At 63.0% G+C, this 19,533-nt stretch overlaps 1 protein-coding gene across 1 annotated transcript in view; it reads left to right on the plus strand.

The window, feature by feature from the left end:
• Positions 1-19,533, plus strand: part of Atp2c2 (ATPase secretory pathway Ca2+ transporting 2) — a 47,222-nt gene that overhangs the window by 14,965 nt on the left and 12,724 nt on the right. Inside the window, exons 2-11 of the mRNA XM_078032915.1 lie at positions 1,360-1,470; positions 3,325-3,441; positions 6,696-6,785; positions 7,981-8,016; positions 8,110-8,171; positions 11,552-11,660; positions 13,235-13,384; positions 13,467-13,535; positions 13,813-13,888; positions 16,826-16,887. Of these exons, the coding sequence (XP_077889041.1) occupies positions 1,360-1,470; positions 3,325-3,441; positions 6,696-6,785; positions 7,981-8,016; positions 8,110-8,171; positions 11,552-11,660; positions 13,235-13,384; positions 13,467-13,535; positions 13,813-13,888; positions 16,826-16,887 (882 nt within the window). The remainder of the gene's footprint in view (positions 1-1,359; positions 1,471-3,324; positions 3,442-6,695; positions 6,786-7,980; positions 8,017-8,109; positions 8,172-11,551; positions 11,661-13,234; positions 13,385-13,466; positions 13,536-13,812; positions 13,889-16,825; positions 16,888-19,533) is intronic.

Here is a 19,533-nt window from a genome sequence, read left to right on the forward strand (position 1 = left end):
TGAGAGCGACTGGAGTCTGCGTTTCCAACTGTGAGGGGGTCACTGGGGAGGGTGTGCACGCGGGGGGGTGTGCACATGCACACCTGTGACATTCAGTGTCTCTGGATACTGCATGAAAAGTGAACGGGTATAGTTATGGCCAGAAAGAACTGGAAAGACCAAGAACAGGTGGGGCTGGGCCCAGGACCCCCCAGGGTGGTGGGGGCAAGAACCAAGCACTGCGGTTGGCCCAGCAGAACCGGGTCTTGAGAGCTGGGGAGCCTGGCTCAGTGTGCGACCCTCATGTTCCCGTCATGTGCAGGGAGCACATGCTGCTGATGTGAGAAGTAGCCCCAGGGGACAGGAGCCTGTTGAATAAGCCCCGTGCTGCTCACTGCTGCGCTTCCTGGTTTGAGGTTGGGGAGGAGATGATTGGCAGGGAGGGAAGAGGTGCTTGCAACTTCTATTCCCGCTACAGGAAGAAACTGGTCAATACCCCTCCGCCTTCCTCCTCCCCAGTGTGCAACAGCCTGCTGGAAGAGGAAGAGATGGCTATCGTGTCCTGGATGGCCAAATACGGGGAAGTGTTGCAGAACCACCTTCCCTGTCCTGATTCTGAGGTCCCTCTGTCCTATCAGAGCCACCCAGAGCCTCCGGGTGTTCCCTGTGGTCTCTTCCCAGGCCTTTGGCACCCCACAGAGAATACGCAGACTCCCAGAGCGTGGCTGTGAACCCCGACTCTTCTTTTGGGTTGTTTTTGGTGTCTCATGGAACCAGGCTGTGATACCACCTGTCGTCAGCAGGAGGCACTCTCTACAACACGGCGTCGATGGGACCGCGATTCCCATTGGCTCAAGGTCCCAGTTCTAAATGTGAAAACTCACACCCCGCTCTGCGGCCTGGCGAGTTCTCTTCTGCTAAATAAGTTTGCTAAACACAGATGCCCCAGTAACGGCCCGTGACTGGGGCAGCACGGCTGTGCGTGCACAGGGGAATGGTAGGGACGTTGTGATCTGCTCGCCAGGTTCAGCACCGAGCGCCCTTGGAAACGGCCGGCCAAGGCTCTCTGCAACACGAGGCAGCACCCCCGCTAATGACCCTGAGCAAGAGGCCAGGCGTGGAGGAGGACGTCTGCCACATGTCGCCCTTCCTGTAGGGCCCACACCCCAGCCAAACCCTCCTGTGGTGATGGACAGCGTGAGGGTGGTCTCCCCTCAGGCGGGCGGCCTCACGAAGCTGCTTCCGGGCGGCTGCTGTCCGTCTCTGTGGGAGGCTGGTCACGGGCGACCTGTGTGTGGGGTCCAAGCTGTTCAAGGACAGGCACTTCCCTCGGGCTGTGCCACGGGCCCCCTCGGCTCACAGTGACCTGCTCTTCCACAGATCGACGGGCCACGCGAGCCGAAAGCCCCCGAAAAAGAGAGGTCGGTCCCAGCTCTGCCCCCCAAGGAAGCCTGCAAGTGCCACAAGGAGGACCTGGCCAGAGCGCTGCACGTAAGAACCGGCCCCCCTCGACGCTGGCCGAGGGCTCTGAATTCCCTTCCTGCCGTCCATCTTCGTGACACTGTTGGGAAGCCTCCGGGCGGAGTCTCCTCAGTGCCTCGGCCACTCGGTGGCCCTCACTGAGGCCCAGTGTCCTCCCACACCCGAGGGTCTGCAGGCAGACAGTCAGGGCCACGGCGCAGCGCAGGGGGGGCCCAGGGGTGGGGTCTCGGCGCCAGCTCCCCTCCTCTGGAGTCCCCCCTCCGTCCTTAGGACCCCTGGAATCGCCAGATACTCAGACCCCACCTCACGGGAGTCTCAGGGCCATGGGAACCCCCAGCCCACAAGACGCGCGGCCCCCGGGGAGATCCCCTTGGGGGCCGTGAGCTGGGCTGGCTTCACTTCTCCCATTTTCTCAGAAAACTGAAGAAAAGCCGGGCAGGGTGGGCACACCCGTCAGTCATCCCAGCAGCCTGGGAGGCTGAGGCAGGAGGATGCCAAGTCCAAAGCCAGGCTGGGCCAGTGAGCGAGACCCTGTCTCAAAATAAAAACGAAAAGGGATGAGGGTGGAGCTCAGTGGCGGAGCACCCCAGGTTCAGCTTTAAAGGGCACGTGTCACCGTTTCAAGGAAGCTGAAAGTCACTGTTCTCCGTTCCCGAGAATCCAGAGGTCTGTCCCGAGTCCCGCAGGCGGTGTTCGGAGGAGAGGAACTGTTTTCTTCCTCTCCTGTCTTTTCCCACCTGGAAAGCCCGGTTGCTTTTCTTTCCCTCTTCAAAAGAACCAAGAAGTCAGCCCAGTCCCCCTGCTGCCACCACGCACAGCTTCCTTGTTGACCTTTTAAAACAAGGAAACTCTGCCACCGGCCGCCCATCACCACTGCCCCACGTTACCAGTGACTCGTAATTAGCTCTGTTAGCTTAAGGGACGAGCTCTCAGGAGCATCTGGCACCATGAACGCACAAGGCCATCCTTTCGGCAAGTACTGCTGCCCGGGGCAGCCTCCACGGTCTGTTTTCATGACTCTGGTGGCAGTGGGACACGTGGCGTGACGCTCTCTATTGCGTCACCTGCAAGCCTACGTTTTAGTGTTGGGATCCCTCGCGCTGTGTGCAGGGGTCAGTGTTCTCCACCTTGGAACCGGTTTCATCTTGCCAGGTGGAAACTGTCCCTAGCAAGTGCCACCCCACCCCCAGCAGCCGCCACCCTCTTCTGCCTCTGAATCTGACGTGGCGGAGTCCTACCGTGTCCCCCTAGCCCTGGTGTCTTTAGTTACCTGACCCCTTCGAGGTCCATCCTTGTAGCACAAGTCAGAATCTTTAAAGCCAGCTGACACTCACTGCGTGTGCACCCCAAGACCCCTCTTCCAGCCACCCGCCCGCGGGCAGGGGGTCGCTTACGTCTCTGTGTGAAGTGCCGTGTGCAGACCTCCCCGAGACCCGTGTCCAGTTTTCTCGGTGTTTGGACCTGGCAGTAGGATTGCTGGGCCTGAGCTAATGCTGTGCTTAATTTTTTGGAGGAAACGTCAGGTTGCACTCCCAAGGCTCATGTTTAAACTCAGAAAAGCCCTGCTTCCGCTCCTCCATTCACACACCTCTGCAGTCCCGTTGGCTGACGCTGGGGCCCAGTGCCCTCTCCCGGCGGTCATCGTAGAAGGAACCCTGTGGTCTTTCTGAAAAAGTCTGTGCCTGTCCCTGCCCACTCTGCCCCATCTGCTGGGGTCTCTGAATAAGTCCCTTCTCTTCTGGGGATGACCCCGCCCTCCTCGTCCACTGCGGAAGTGGCCGGCTTTCCCGTGGGGTCTGCAGCTGGGACTCCTCGGTCCTGGCGGGACCCTCCGTGAGCTGGTGCTGGGCCGGCCCCTTCCAGGTGGACTTGGACAAGGGACTGTCAGAGTTTGCGGTGACGCAGCGCAGGATGGTCCACGGCTGGAACGAGTTTGTGGCTGACAACACGGAGCCCGCATGGAAGAAGTACCTGGACCAGGTAGGCCCACAGGTGCCCGGGCCAGGCAGGTGGGGCCTCCGGGCGCTCTGTAAATATTGACCGAGGGTGTCTTGGACAGGCTCTGCCTGGGGCTGGGGTGGGTGCTCCACAAGATAAGCAGTCTCCCGCCCCCTCCAGGCCGCTGAGCTGGCAGGAAGCACCCAGAGTGGTGACCAGAGGCCCAGCGCTGTGATCGGGAAGGATATTGATGGCACTCGGGCTCCTACTGTGGCCGGGCCCACTGGTCCCCCTCCTCCTCGTTTTGCAGAGGGGAGAGTGGAGGACAGAGACACTGACCTATTGCCCGGGGTGTGTAGCGATGTCAGAATTAGGAAATAAAATCTCAGGGTGCCCTGCTCAGTCTGAATCTCATGGAGACAGACGAGAGGCAGTGTGGAGGTGTGTCCGTCTGTCCCACTGGACCTAACTACACTTCTTGACTGGCCCTTGTTCATCTGAGGTTCACATTTATCTGGCAAACGGACCCTAAAGTCACACAGAGAAGAAGGGGTGACGCTGACGACACAGCCAGGCTCTGGCTCCAGCACGCTGGGTCTTAGCTGTCACCTGGTGCTGACCAGGCCAGCAGGAAGCGGGACCAGGGGACAGAGCCCGCCGTGGGCTCCAGGAGGTCAGGTGGCCCGTCGACAGGCAGCTTCCCAGAGGCCTCGGGGACGGGGTGGCCTGGTTGACCCCTCCCCACTCCCTGGTCCTGGGCCCTGGGCTCAGCTGCCGTCCCACTGGCCCTGCGTTGGCGGTTCCGGGGCCAGTCGCTGTCCTCACAGCACTCTCTGTCTCCTGTCCGTGTGGCCCCTGCTGCCCACTGGGTCACTCTTGGGCCCTGAGGGTGAGCTCCATGGACGTACTCTGGCACCAAACGGGTTCCCAGCCCGGGGGGTGACGGCGGCCCTCCAGCCTCCAGGACCCCAGTGTTGGGAAGAGGGGGGGGGGACCTCTTTCCCTCTCACCAGGGGCTCGCCGCCGTGGCCAGCCAGGGCCTTCCAGGGCGACATGTCAGACTCCTGACGGCGAGGACCTGCTCGTCCTCACACCCCGTGGGCTCAGGCTGGCCTCTGTGGGCTGAGGGTGGCTGGGGCCCCCGGGGTCCTGGACTCCATTCTGTCTGTCTGTCCAGCTCCTGCTGTGCGCCAGGGGTCCGCCTCTGGTGACAGGGACTTTCCACCTCCTGAAGCAGCCTTCTGCCGTCTCCTGGGTCACCACTGGGAACTGGGCCCTTATGGACCAAAGACGTAGGGCCCCAGGGCGGGTAGATGGGAGGGGGCCGGCCGGGGCTGGCCGTGTAGCTCAGTGGAGGGGCGCTTGCCCGCCTGTTCCGTTTCTAGCACCACAAAAACAAAACAAAACAATCATGGATCAGAGTCGATGGCCCGGGTCAAGTCCCGTGTCCAGTCGGGAGCTTTGGGCAGGTTACTCAATCCCTCTCCCGAGGACTAAGCTTTTCCTGGTGAGAAAATGAGAGTGATAAGTGCCGCCGTCGTGCGTTTACCAGGAAGGAAGCGGCTGGCCCGTCCGTGGGCGCTGCAGCTCAGCCCAGCCCCCTGCCCTCCGCACGGTGGCCCCTCCCTGGCCGGGCACAGCCGTTGGGCTGAGACGTGGGACCGGCCACTCGGTTCCCTTGATGCCTCGGTTGCTGAATTCCAGCAGGGATCCTCAGGGCACCTCGCCCCGAGCCGTCTGCCCGCCTGGAACCCTGGCTCTGGCGGTTTGCTGGAGCTGGGGTCTGGCAGAGCCGACCCGCTGCCCTTGGGGGCTGTGTCCCTTGTGGCTGTCAGGGCCCTCGGAGTGAGCGGTGGTGGGTCTGCACACGGAGGTCGTCCCCCTCACGAGGAAGGCTGCAGTTCTGTCCCCCGAGGTCTGTCTTGGACCCCCAGGTGCAGGTTTTGAGGGAAGTTCTGCCGCTGTCCTGGCTGCCGACGGCACTTCCTGTGGCCAGCGGTGGGTGTGTGGTTCTCTGAAGGTGGGAAGGGGCCAGCCAGCCCTGGAAGGAGGACGAGGCAAACTTGCCCTTGGACCAAGGCCCTGATCTGGGCCACTCTCTGGACTCAGGTGGCCACTGTCTGGACTCGGTCAGTGGTGACCTTCCCTCGTCAGTCTGGCTCTCCTGGCGGTCGCCATTTATAGAGACCTACTAGGTGCTGGCCAGTGGGCAGGCCACGTACCCTCATGGCCACATACGTCACCAGCCAAGAGCGGGCCGAGGCCTGGCGCAGTCGGGGGCTGCGGGAGGTTCTGGGTGGGTGACCGTAGAGGCTCTCAGATTCCCGAGACCAGGCCCAGCATGTCACACGTTCAGACCAGGACGAGGGACCTCAGGACAGATGTGGTCCGAGTCCTGGGGAAACGGCTTGTAGCAGTGCGTGGAGGCGATGGGTCGGATCATAGGAGAGTGCAGCTGAGAAGGGGAAATGTCCTTCTTAAGGAGTCATGACAGTTGGGGTGGCCGGCTCAGGGCTGCTGGCACACGACCCCCAAAGAGCTCCGTCCCTCGTGCAGAGGAGAAGCACAGGGGGACCCTGGGGGTGAGGGTGGGCTTGGAGCCCTTCACACACCCCTCTGGCACGAAGCTGAAGCACTTCTTCTCTTGAGCAGCAGGAGTGACACATTTGATCCCATTTCCCTTTGTGCCTTGGCTGTTGGGAAGCCCAGAGTCCAAAACGTAGCCCAGCTTTAACCCACCGTGACCTGCTCCGACACTCGAACTCTCCTCTGTCCTGACCTTTGCCTTGCTCCTTCCCGTCCTGTGTCTGGGTGCGGGAGCGTGTGCTTCCTGTCACTCCTCTGTCACGTGAGCCGAGTGTCTGTAAGGTGAAGGGGCAGACGCGGAATCAGTACGCGAACGTGCTTGGGGGAGAAGGGGACACCATGGCAGCCCACAGAGGCAGCTTCAGGAGCAGACTGGTGTCCAGGCTCGGGTGCTTGTGATGTCCAGGCCTGGGGGTCTGTGTGCTGTGGTGGCCAGGCTTGCCTCCTGCCCTGGGTCCCGACCTGGCCACGTGGAGAGGTGGAAGGTGAGACGGAGGCTCAAAGGCGGCGCCAGGGTCTGGCTGGGGACTGACCTCAGTGGTGGACTTTCAGGCCGGGAGAACCTGGGCTTGGTGGCCCCTCCTCCAGCTCTCGGTCAGGGTCAGGGAGGCCCGGCCTCGCCTGGAGCCCGAGTCGCCTGCTGTCCCCAGGTGAGAGGCCCAGCTGGCCTCTGACGCGAACAGCCTGCCTGTCCCTCTCGTGTCTTGCAGTTTAAGAACCCCCTGATCCTGCTGCTGCTGGGGTCCGCCCTGGTGAGCGTCCTCACCAAAGAGTACGAGGACGCGGTCAGCATCGCCATGGTGAGTGTGCGGCAGCCGGCTCCTGGCCGGGGCTGCCCAGGGCGGCCCGTCCCCGCTCCCAGGGGGAAAGAGCCGGCTGTGAGCCAGAAACACAAGTGGACAGAAGGAGCCGGTCCACGCCTGCCGTCCCCGTACCGAGGCGCCAGCTGGCCGGTCCTCCTGGGCGGACACGAGGTGGCTAGGAGGAGGGGCGGTGGACGCTTTCCCTGCCCCTGGGGAGGGAGGGCTGATCGCCAGCTGCGCGGGTCCACCCCACCAGGCGCGGCTGCCCCAGACCACCACCCTGAGATCACCCCTTTAAAAAGTAAGGTGCGCCTCGTAAAAGTTTTATTCAGGTGAGAGTCACGTAAACCCTGGGTCATTTTAAAGTGACCGATTCAGAGGGTCATAGTCCACTCACTTCATGGTGCAGCTGTCGCCTCTGTCGAACTCCAGAGCTCTTTCCTGAACCCCAGAGGGGACCTGTCCCTACCAGCAGTCCCTTCCCGCTGCCGTCCCCCAACCTGGTGACCTCCAGCTGCCTGGTCCTGGGGTCTGCCTGGTCCTGGGGTCTGCCTGGTCCTGGGGTCTGCCTGGTCCTAGGAATGGAGCACGGTGTGAGAGCCGCCGCTGGCCGCCCTTGGTGGCTGGCACCCACTTTCTGTCTGTGCAAGTTGTTCTTTTAAAGTCAGAGGCAGACCCGCCCCAGGCAGCCCAGCTTCTGTGTAGGGGGCTGCGGTTCCACCCTCATCTGCAGGCGTGGGACCCGTCTTCCACGTGTCATGGAGAGCAAAAATGGCAGTTTACAAAAGAGGATGCCCATGTCACACGATGTCATGTGGTGTCTATGCAAAAAAATCGGGATGGGGACCCCGATACGGGTCCCCCAGGAAGTGGGATCTAGTGGGATTTTTCTGATCTTGGTGCAGGGTGGGAGGGGACCTGTCTGTTTCCTGAATTTCCACACAGTGAGCTTCATTCACGAGAGGAAGTATGTCTGGAAGGCCCGGCCTCCCGGCCTCCCGGCCTCTTGGCCTCCCCGGCCTCCCGGCCTCCCCAGCCTCCCCGGCCTCCCGGCCTCCCCAGCCTCCCGGCCTCCCGGCCTCTTGGCCTCCCCAGCCTCCCCATCCTCCCGTCCTCCCCGGCCTCCCCGGCCTCCCGGCCTCCCGGCCTCTTGGCCTCCCCGGCCTCGCTCATGCCTGTCTCCTCCCCCCAGGCTGTGCTCATCGTGGTCACTGTGGCCTTCATCCAGGTGGGTGTCTCCAGTCCCTGGCAGGGTGGCCGGGCAGGGGGTGCTTGTGGAGCGCCCCCCTTTGAGCAGCGTGTCCCATGTGATTCCTGCCAGGAGTATAGGTCGGAGAAGTCTCTGGAGGAGCTCACCAAGCTGGTCCCCCCAGAATGTAACTGGTGAGTCTGGGCTTCCCTGGACCCTCGGGCTCATCCCAGGATCCCGGGGGGAGAGGGGCGGGGGGGAGGCTGGCAAGCTCGGCAGGTGCTCGGCAGAAGTCGGATTCTTGTGCTGTCCATCTGTCCTTCGGGAGAACCATATCCCACCAGGAGTTACGAGACCTGGTCTCGGACTCGACCGCTGGTGGCTGTGTGGCCTCAGGCATGTTGATCAACCTCTCTGGGCCTCAGCTCCGTCATCAGTGTATAAATCGGGGTTCTCAGCCTGGGGGCTACGGGGCAGGAGTGGCTTTGGGGAGACCCGGGAAGCAGTGGATCGTAGTCCACTCACTGCCTTATGCAACTGTCACCTCAGGGGACAGGGAGGGAGGGGCCGCTGGGTTCTCAAAGGGAGACTCTGAGGAGGTTCGGACCCAGGGCCGGGTCCTCCTGGCCCGCAGGTCAGCCGCTGGCCTGGTGGCCATGGAGTGTGAGCACGGGGCGTTGCCTCAGCAGCCCCCCGAGCCTCTTGCTGCCTGGACGCTCCCAGCTGGACAATGCTGTCCTGCTGCGCTGACCAACGATGTCAGAGAAGACTGTCCTTCCTGGGCTCAGTGCGGCGCGGTGCTGTAGAAGCTTCCAGAAAGGCCCTAGGCCTCACGGCCCAGCACCCCGCAGCATGTGCCTGCCCAGGACCAGAGGCGCTGGGTGACGCAGGAACGGGTCTTAGTTCCCCTTCACTGCAGTTCCGCCAGCACTGGGCGCCTCGGCCAGCACCGGCCAGGAACGGCCACCAGGGCCCTTCCTCTGTGGACTGAAAGGAAGCTCGCGGGCGAGGAGCGGGCAGTGGCCTCTGCTGAGCTGGACTCCTGGTTGCCTCCTTGTAAAAAAGCAGAGCTTCCGCGAAGGGCCGTCTCTCCCTCACCCCTGCTGAGGTGGCCCGCGGTGCAGGCGGAGCGCCATCCTGAGTCCACCCAGACCGGGCACGGACCTAGAGGACCCAGACTGTGGCACCTCCTGTGGGCTGAGGGGCAGACTTGGGAAGAGCCCGGGGCATGAGTTGCAGCCCCGGGCAGCAGGCTGGACACTCTAGTGGGGGACAGCCATCTCCCGGGACCAGCACTCCAGGGAGTGTGAGCGGAGACACAGGCAGAGGAGGACAGGAGGAGGACAGCGCCGGGCACGCGGGAGGAGAGCTGGCCCGAAGCGCTGCCGGGGACAGTGCCGGCCATGGGCCCCCTCGTCAGACCAGCCGGGCAGTCGCACGCGCAGACGTGCCAGGGCCGCGTGCGCAAAGGGGACGTGGGTGGTTCGTGTGGTCCGATGACCCGAGCTGAGGGTCCAAGCACCAGGCTGGGCCTGCAGGGCAGCGGCCACGTCACTGCTGTCCCCAGAAGCCACTGCTAAGGAATCTCGTTTCCCAGTGCAGCAGGGACGGGCCACCAGGGGAGCGCGAATAGCACTGAAGAGGTCACAGAGCCCTGGCCAGAGAGGCACGGCCATGCAGGGCCTTCCAGTGTCACCTCTGTCCCCGTGCCGTCACCCCGTGTTTATTGAGCACCTGCTGTGTGCCCGGGAGACTGCACTGAGGTGATACCGAGGCCGGAGTGGGACGGCCCGGCCTCGGGGAGCTCAGGAGGGACGCTGGACGTGGGTCCCCCGAGGAGGAGGGGGAAGCTCTCCACAGCTGTCCCCAGCTGCCCGGCCCTGACATTTGTGGAGGAGCTGACATTTAGCTGGGGCCTGAGGAAGAGGAACCAGCCACGGGAGAACGGCAGGGTCAACAGGCGGGCCGTCCAGAGGGCTCTTGTCTACGTGAAACAGGAGACTCATTCGTTCAGACCACAAGGAAACTGAATCGTCTCCTAGCAAGGGATCTAAGGCCGGGACAGTGCAGTGAGTTAGTTCATCTGGCACCAAGGGCCTGGTCTCTTCACCCCTTTGCTCTGCCATCTTTAGCTCATTAGCTTTGTTCTCTGCAGGGCCCCCTCATGGTTCCAACAAGGCTGCCACAGCTCCAGGCTTCATAGCCAAACATGCCAAGGTCCCACAGGAGAGGCTGTGTGTGTGTGTGTGTGTGTGTGTGTGTGTGTGTGTGTACACAGAGTGAGGAAAGCCTTGTCATCAGCCCCAGGGGCCAGGGTTACATAAGTGTCCATGTCTTACCCTGTTCCAGGCGGGAGATGGGCCACCTGCTGATCTCAGCCAGGGAGGACCTGCTCCTAATGGCTGTGGGAGAAGGGTGGACCCTGAATAAGGTCCAATTCCGTACACAAGGAGGAACGTCCACCCTTCATTCAAAGCCTGCCAAGCCCTTGAGACTAGAAGGTGCTGGGTGTGTCAGGATGGGATGGGACCAGGAGCAGGAGGGGCAGGTGGTGGCCGGCGGAGGAACTCGGCAGGACTTGGGGTCTGATTCCCAGGTCCTGGGAGAGGCTTGGAGTTTGGAGCGGGAGGGAGCAGCGGCAGGCCTCCTGCCTGGCTGCCAGGTGTCGGGGGACCCCAGGGGGGCAGAGGGAGGCAGGAGGCCAGGGCATTGCTGGGCCGAGTGGGTGGGACTCCAGGGGAGCCCGCAGTGCACAGCCGACCGCGACCCAGGGCAGGTGACTGCGACCCAGGGCAGGTGGCCGTGACCCAGGGCAGGTGACCACAACCCAGGGCAGGTGACCATGACCCAGGGCAGGTGGCCGTGACCCAGGGCAGGTGGCTGTGACCCAGGGCAGGTGACCACGACCCAGGGCAGGTGGCCATGACCCAGGGCAGGTGGCCGTGACCCAGGGCAGGTGGCCATGACCCAGGGCAGGTGGCCGCGACCCAGGGCAGGTGGCCATGACCCAGGGCAGGTGACCACGACCCAGGGCAGGTGGCCGTGACCCAGGGCAGGTGACCGCAACCCAGGGCAGGTGGCCATGACCCAGGGCAGGTGACCACGACCCAGGGCAGGTGGCCGCGACCCAGGGCAGGTGGCCATGACCCAGGGCAGGTGGCCGCGACCCAGGGCAGGTGGCTGTGCCCTGGGAAGGCGGCCCTGGGTGTTGGGGCACCTAGGTGCCCTCCAGCTCTGCCCAGCCTGTCCCCCGGCCTCTGAGCTGGGCTCTGCCCCCGAGGGGCATCTCCTCTAAGCGCAGGAGGTGGCCTCATTAGGAGGCCTGACAGGGGCCGCCCCGCCCCCCGGAAGCTTCCGGAGAGCGGCTGCCTGGCCCTGCTCGCAGGCAGAGTGCGCGGCAGGAGCCTCGCTGCTCAGAGGAGGCCCGGGTCCTCAAGGCTTCTGGTGTCCCCGAGTTTGAAGCCTCACAAGGCCCTGAAGTGGTGAGGGCTGCCCGCGACGCCCCTGCCCTTGCTGCGTCCATCGGGGTGTCACAGCCAGTGTCCCCACGCGGCCGTCTCTCCCGCCCCCGCAGCGTCCGCGACGGGAAGCTGCAGCACCTGCTCGCCCGAGAACTGGTTCCCGGGGACGTCGTGTCCCTCGCCGTGGGAGACCGGATCCCCGCGGACATCCGCCTCACCGAGGTGAGCTGGGGGACTGCGGGGGACACCCTGCCCCACCTGGCACCCACGCCTGCCCACACGCACACGTGCCCGCGAACACCAGTCGAGGCAGCCGACGGAGCGCTGCGCCCTGGGTCCCCGTTCACAGGTCGCCCGCGCCTCTTAGTGCAGTGCCCCCCGTCACCTGGGCTCCCCCGGGCCCACGGCCAGCCGCGGTCTGAAAATCTGGGTCACTGTCCCAGACTGCCTCAGAGCTGAATGGCAGCCACTCATTGTCCTCGTTCCACTCGCTGCTGGTCTCCACTGCTGGTCTCCACTGCTGGTCCCCACTGCTAATGTCCACTGCTGGTCCCCACCGCTGGTCCCCACCGCTGGTCACCTACTCGCCTAGTTTATGAGCTCGGCGTCCCCAGGGTTGGTGTGTTGGGGTGGGGTGGACCGGCATCTATGTGGTTCGGTGCCACCTGAGGTCCAGACACCCACAGGGGGTTCGGAGCGTGTCCCCGTGGACGAGGACGAGGCTGGTGAGGGGCTCTAGCGGGAGCGACTGTGGGCGCTAAGCCGGGGTGGGGGTGGGGGGCGACGTGGACCTTGGATCACGTGGGCTGGGCTGCCTTGGCCGCGAGGGAGACGGAGCAGGGAACGCAGAGGGGCACCTCCGTGGGGCAGGGGCCAGTCTGTGACCCTGGGGGTCCCTGTCACAGCCTTGCAGGGCCGTGCCGGGCTCCTGGCGCTCAGGGGAAGTGACGTCTGGCCCACGCGCTGGGTGGGGGTCTGTCCTGGGATCCCGCCAAGAGCGAGCGAGCTCTCAGCCGTGCGGCAGGCGTGAGGGCAGGCGGCCTGCCCGGCGTGTCCACAGGCCACGTCGGGACCCTCGAGGGGCAGAGAGGGAGGAAGCCACACCTAGTCCCCCTGCTAGACCCCAGGCAGGGCCGGCATCTCCCAGTGGACAGACCCACAGCAGCTGGGGCTGGCGCCAGGTGGGCTCCCCCTCTTCTCCGTGCCAGCGCTAGCCCTCAGCGTCTGCTGGGTGTCTGGGGCGTGGGGGAGAAACCACTGTCACGTGGCCAAGCCCCGTCCCCAGGTCCACTGGGAACCACTGCTCTGGGAGGCCTCGTACCACAGGGGCTCCTCCAGGCAGCCAATAAGGAGGACTCCTGACCACCTCAGTGACGCTGTAGGACAGGGAGAGGCCACGGGTGGAGGCGGTTGGTGCCGTAGGCCTGAGCTTGAGCCTGGGTTTGAACCCTGTCTGTGATCCAAGCTGTGTGACCTTGAGAAAGTCACTGAAGGTCTCTGTGCCTCCGTCTCCTCCTGTTAAAGAGGGTGATGATGCCCGCAGGGAGGTTGTGGATGCAGAGTGCCCAACATTCCCTGGCAAGCGCCCCACAGACGGCAAGCCTGCCAGCCGGGAGCCAGGGACCCTGGTCCGAAGCTCCTCTCGCTCCGGGGCGGGGAGGCCGGAGTCGATCCTCATTCCCTGAGCTGCGGCCCTTTGCCGTTGGACGTCTGTCAAGGTGCTGGGTGCCACTGGGCTTCTGATACCAACGGGCAGTGCCAGAGGGGAGCTCCACGGGTCTCCCCTGGTCCCCTAGGTCACAGACCTCCTGGTGGACGAGTCCAGCTTTACTGGGGAGGCCGAGCCCTGCAGCAAGACGGACACCCCCTTGGCAGGCGGGGAGGACCTGAGCTCGCTGCCCAACATCGTCTTCATGGGCACCCTGGTGCAGTGTGGGAAGGGCCAGGTAAGCCCTGGGCTCCGGGGCCTCCCCGCGCCCAGCCTCGCTCCTCCCCTGACACCTCTCCCCCACCCTCTCCTGGACACAGGGCGTCGTGATCGGAACCGGGGAGAAGTCTCAGTTCGGCGAAGTGTTTAGGATGATGCAGGCGGAAGAGGTAAGGGGCGGGGCTCTGGGTTTGAAATTGCCCTGGGTGCAGACTGGCCCTGCCCAGCCTGGGGACGGAGGCGGGCGCGTGTGAGCCAAGTTCTAGTTTAATTTTCATTTAGAGCATTGATGAGGGTGCTCAGACGTCCGTGGGCACCGACCTCGAGGGCAGAGGCCAGTGGATGGCCCCTATGTGCTCTGTGTGACTGTCACTCAGAGCAAGCTATAGGACAGCGAGGGCACGCGGTGGGGTCCCTCTACTCAGCCCGTCGGCCTCTCCCCTTCAGACGCCTAAAACCCCGTTGCAGAGGAGCATGGACAAGCTGGGGAAGCAGCTGACGCTCTTCTCCTTCGGCATCATTGGTGAGTCAGGGGTGCCTGCTGGGCCCAGAGATGGGGAGCTGTCCTGGGGCAGGGCACCTGGTGTCCCTCGAGGATCTTGCTGCTCAGATGCTTGAGGCTGGGGTTGGGGTCAGGGACGCTCCAACAGCAGCAGGAGGTTTTGCCTCAGAGCAGGCCGAGTGGCTGACAGGCAGCCCACGCTGAGCCGGCTTCAGAGTCGGCGTTTGCCTCTGGCTCACCGCAGTCCAGGGCCCGTTCTGGTCCAGGGGCTGTCCTGGGTAGCTCCCCTCCAAGTGCTGCCCCGGCCCAGGCCCCTGCCGTATTGTTGCTCTGCCTCCCCCTTGGTCCTTGGAGGCTGCCCTTCCTCCCGGCCAGCAGGTGGGGAACCAGGAGCTGGGCACCCACCAGGGGGAGGAGCCATGGCCTTTGCCCATTTCTCTTGGCCAGAACACAGTTAGGAGACCTGCCTAGCTGCAAAGGAGGCTGGGAAATGTAGTTCAGCCATGAAGCAGCCACAGGTCTGTGCCTCGGAGCAAGCTGTGCCTGGGCCGGTGCTGCCCAGCCTTTTGACAACACACCAAACAGCATCACCCTAGATGGAGGCCTTCAGCCCTGACATCCCGGGGGCTGCACTGGCCCCTTCACCTCCTTCTCACTAAGGGGCTGGCCTTGAGTCAGTGTCCTCCATTCCCAGCCTTTAGGATTAGTGCCTGGCTGGCCCTAGATTCTCCGCCAGCAGACCTCTATTTGCTTCATAAGGGAGCAGGTGGGGGGGCAGGGGAAGTGCTGGCGAGTCTGGCCAAAACCCGAGCCACAGAAAGTTCCTGGGAGAAGCAGCAGCCCCTGCCACCTGCGCCCCCTCCCACCCGCAGCCCCCTCCCACCTGCGGGCTTTCTGTGTGCCTGGCCGCCCAGGGCAGCACTTGGGGCTGCACACAGACCAGACATTTCTGGCAGAATAGAAGGCCCCAGGGCCCTGGCTGCCCCCAGGCCTCTCCTGCATTCTAGAGCCGGGGTTGGGAGTCGGGCCTCCCAGGCCACCCTGGGTCTGCTGCCTGCTTCTGTATGTCCAGCGGCAGAGGACGTCTCTAAAGTCTCTAAACGATCTTTTTTAAACTCAGAAGAAGAGTTGTGTTTCATGATGTGGAAACAGTAGGAGATTCAAATGTCGGGTTTATGGGAGAGCTCTGCTGGGGCTGTCCCAGCTACAGTGGCAGAGACGGACTGCATCAGAGACCAGGTGACAGGCAAAGCCCAGCCATTCCCCAGCTCCCCTTCCAAAAGCGTTTGGCCCCTGCCCCTGCCTACCAGGGTTTGCCAAGGGGATGAACCCCAATATCCCCCCTCAGGCACCCCAAGAACAAATACGCAGTCAATGCACTTCAAGGCAGGTTGTCGAAGTAGACTGTGGACAGGCCTTTCCAAGAGACTAAATGTCTTTGGAAAATCAGCCCCCCAACGTGAAGGCCTGGTGGGTGGCTGCCCTGCGTGACCCTTACTCCACGGTCAGCCGGAGCAGCTCAGTGGGCAGGTCCATGCCAGGGGCAGGCAGGGAAGCTGGAAAACACCCTCAGTGTGGGCATACTGCCAGCTCCCCTGGCATAAATCCTCTGAGCTTGGCCACATCCAAGCCACCAGCCTTGTCCCTGAACATGGATTTGGGGGAGATATTCCCAGTGGCTCTCGGGGGTCCCTGGGAGCAAGGCAAGCATCAACGTCCTGGACCAGGGAGGGTGGTAACAGCCTGGAGCCTCTGGTGCCCGCCCCTCTGATCGGCTTCACCCCAGTGCGTTTGGGTTGCTGCTAAGATTTCAGTTGAGGACTGAGCTGCACAGCTCATCGCGGCTTGTGCCCCCACGGGGTGACCTCCCGGCATGACACGTCCTGGGCTCTAGTCACGGCAGACAAGAAGCCAGTGATCTTTAGCAGGGCACCATCAATGCCCCAGCCACTCCTCCTCGCTGCTCCTGAGGGGATGGTGACAGGTAGGCATGGACAGGCCAGGGCTGCTGAGCACTTCTGCGGCACCAGGATCAAACCCAGGGCCCCAGCAACTCCGCCAGGGGAGCATGGTCACAGTCCCCGTTGACAGAGGGGGAAACTGAGGCCACACCTGGCAGCCCCGTGCTTTCCCCGGTGCCCGAACATCTTTCACGGGTCCCAGCCCAGATCAGGCTATTTCCGCCCAAGGATCTGTCTGCAGTGACCCCAGGTTTCCAGTGCCCTGGGCAGGGCCTGGCGTCGAGTGTCGTTTGGTAAATGCTGAAGGAGAAGATGGGAAATTCAACCAGGAGCCCAGAGGATGAAATGATTTAGGACACAGAGCCCAGGGTCGGGGGTGTGGCTGTGGTAGAGCGTGTGCCTCACAGGGTCCCATCCCCAGGCCGTCACAGGAAAAAGAAGTGGCCATCTGCCCTTCACAGGACCACACCAAGCACCCGGGGGAGTCCTGGCTGCACAGGGCACGTGGGAAACGATTGGAATAATGTGTGAAATATGTAATAACCAGGGCTGCGAGTCCGCAGACAGCCAGCAGGAGCCCACCGTTTCTGCCTTTATTATTATTTCTATTATTATTATTATTATCAGTTGTCGGTGGACTCATACCTGTATCTATTTTATTTTATCTCTATCTCTATGTGGTGCCGGGGATCGAACCCAGGGCCTCACACACGCTAGGCAAGCGCTCGGCCACTGAGCCCCGGCCCGGCCCCCATTGTTTCTTTAACTCAAACTTGGCCGGAGCCTTTCCTGAAAAGTGAGGCAGGATTTTTAGGCATAAAATACCTTCCTTAAAAAGGAAGGGGATGCACCCCAACATCCCCCCTCAGGCACCCCAAGAACAAATACGCAGGAATTTGTTCTTGCGTGGGTCCCCGCGGGCGTGGCTCACTTCACACTGGGCTCCGCAGGCTCGGGCCAGCCGCAGCCTCGGGCCCACGGGGTGCTGTCCCCCCAGGTCTGCTCCTGCTCCTGGGCTGGCTGCGAGGCAAACCGCTGCTTGGCATGTTCACCATCGGGGTCAGGTGAGGCTCCGGGGCAGAGGTGGGGGCGGGGGGAGAGACAGCCCAGGGCCCCGCACTGGCCTGGCGGGGAAGGGCCTGGCGGGGAAGGGCCTGGCGGCCGTTGCAACATGCTGACGGCTGGTGGTCGAGTCCCTCTTGTCCCCCTTTGCTCGTGGGCTAAGAGCGGGACCCTGGCCCCCAGCCTCCATTGGGATTCTGCCTCTGCCACTGGCCAGCAAGGTGCCAGCCACACTGGACTAGGGTGAGCACCCTGTGGCCTCCACGTCTGAACTTGATCACACCTGCAAGGACCCTGTTTCCAAATAAGGCCACAGTGGCCACGTTAGGGTTAGGACCTGGATGTGTCACCGTAACAGCAGATGGGCTGGGGAAGGTGTGGGGAAGGGAGCAAGAGCCAGGGCACAGGGGACCCCCACGTGGAGGCGGAGGTTCCTGGAGGTCCCTGGAGTGTGGTGCCGGGGGAGAGGCTGAAGGAAGTCAGGACTAGGACCTTGGAGAAGCTGAAGGGGTGTCCCGGGTGGACTGGTGCTGGACATGGAGCCGGGCAGATGTGGTGCCCAGCCCTACTGGCGCTCACACCGCTGCCCAGGGGCCACCGTCTCCTGGAACAGAGTGGGGGAGGGTCTGGGCTCCACCCGTGGTCAGGGCTACCGAATCTAGGAGTGGAAGCAGGACTCAGAACCCCTGCACCCAGGCCCCAAGCCGCGCCCCATGCTGCGCCCGGGCAACTCAGCAAGACCTGGCCCCAGAAGACAGAACGGGAGGGGTGGGCCTAGTGACAGCCCTCGCCCTGCGTGGGGTGGGGGCAGCGTTCAATTCCCAGGACTGCCCAAAAGAGAAAAATAGGATCATGCTTTCCAGTTTCTAGTGGCAGATTACAGTCACCTCAAACGTCAGTCAGAGGTAGCGACCACAGAGGGGATTTTCCAAAATGGGTGAGGTGGGAGAATTATACTTTATACAAGTGTATCCTGATTCTCCGTGCCCCGACTGACATTCAGGATGATCAGGGAGGGCTTTTCCACGCCCTTCTAACCTTTACAAGTGCGTGGATTATTATTTTTATTACTGTGGACACGTCCAGAGGAAGTGCCAGTCACGACTCCCGGTACTGGTCTGCCTAGCTGGCCCTGCCAGCCTGTGCCATAAACCAGGGAAGCGGTCTCACGGTCCCCTTGGAAACCGGCACAGCCCCTTAGCCACCCGCCGTCGTCTTGGTTTATGTAACGTGTTCTTGAATGGCCCATTGTCCCGGGTGAAAGGACGCATTCATGCACTGTGTTGTGTAATTCCGAGACGCACCTTCTCCTCACCTCTACTCCTCTGAAGTCAGACACTTCCGACAGGTCGGGGGACGAAGAGCCCCGTGCCCGTCATTCCTTGGCCGTGCCCGGGCTTTCTTGGTGTGCCCAAGGCCCGTGCGTGGTTTGAGTTGAGTGAGCGTCCCCAGCCAGGCCGAGCCCCACCGTGTGAGGCCAGCAGCGTCCCTGCTCACGTTCACCCCGTCAGGAGATGCGGCGGAGCCCCTCTGCGGGGTATCTAGTGGTGCAGGGGGAAACGGGCCGCCTGCGGAGGCAGTCAGGAAGGGCGCTTTATTTGAACTGCTTTATTATTGTTATTATTATTATTTGTTACCAGTGTTTGAAAATAGGGACTGTGCTGCTGTCGGGCCTCTCCTGGGTGGCCGAGCAGCTCTGGTGCGGCTGGGCATGGCCGTGGTGGTTTGTTCTGGGCAGGGCCTGGGCTGTGGGGTTCCGGTGCTCAGCGCCTCTCAGACTGGCCCTGGGCTCACTTCCTGAGGGCCTGGCCCCAGACTGGACGCCTCGGCTGCTCTGGGGAGGCCTGCTCTCGGGCGTGTCTTGTGGGGTTCCTCAGCCCTTCCCCTGTTCTTCTGGCACTTGTCCCTCTGGCCCCCCAGGTAGTCTCTGTAAACTGAGGTGCGTGACTCCAAGTGTTGCGTCCTTGCAGCGTCACTGAAGCCACACTTCGACGGCCCCCGTGGCAGCTTGCGGGAGGGTCTGCTCAGGCCCAGCGGGGGCTGCTGTCCTCCTGTCTTAAGCAGCTGTGCTGAGGCACGATTCGCTCTCCGCCAACCCCGCTTGCTGGAGTTCTCTCCCCTAGCGGCCACCCCTCCATCCTTGGAACCTTTCCTCATCACCCAGGGGGAACCCTGAGCCCTCTGTCCCTCCAGCCCCAGCAGCCAGCCTTGCCTCCCGTCTCTGGAGCGAGTCACCTGTCCTGAACACTCCCCCTGGCGGGCCGTGCCCCGGCCTCGGTGCCTGGCTCCCAGGGCCCACCTGTTGGCGAGTCGGCCCAGGTGCCGTGGGCAGCAGTCTTTCCTGTCCCTGATGACCGCTTGGTTGCCGTGCTTTGTTTTGTGGTTTAAGTTTAAAGGAGACTTTCCAGCACACATCCAAGCAGAGAGCACAGTAGGGGAGCACCAGGCCCGCGGCTCCCAGTGGCGCCCACTGCAGTCCTGCCTGTCCTGGGCCCCACCCGAGGGTGTGACCAGACCCCAGGCCTGGCGCCTCTCTCCCCTCCTGGAGTGCGGCATGTGGCAGAGCCTTAGCACACCCAAGCCAGAAGGGCCTCTCCTGGGGCCCTGCACCCGTGGACACACCCAAGGAGCCCAAGGGAGGGA

This window comes from Ictidomys tridecemlineatus, chromosome 15, assembly GCF_052094955.1.
Source record: "Ictidomys tridecemlineatus isolate mIctTri1 chromosome 15, mIctTri1.hap1, whole genome shotgun sequence".
In the NCBI taxonomy this organism is placed as follows: domain Eukaryota; kingdom Metazoa; phylum Chordata; class Mammalia; order Rodentia; family Sciuridae; genus Ictidomys; species Ictidomys tridecemlineatus.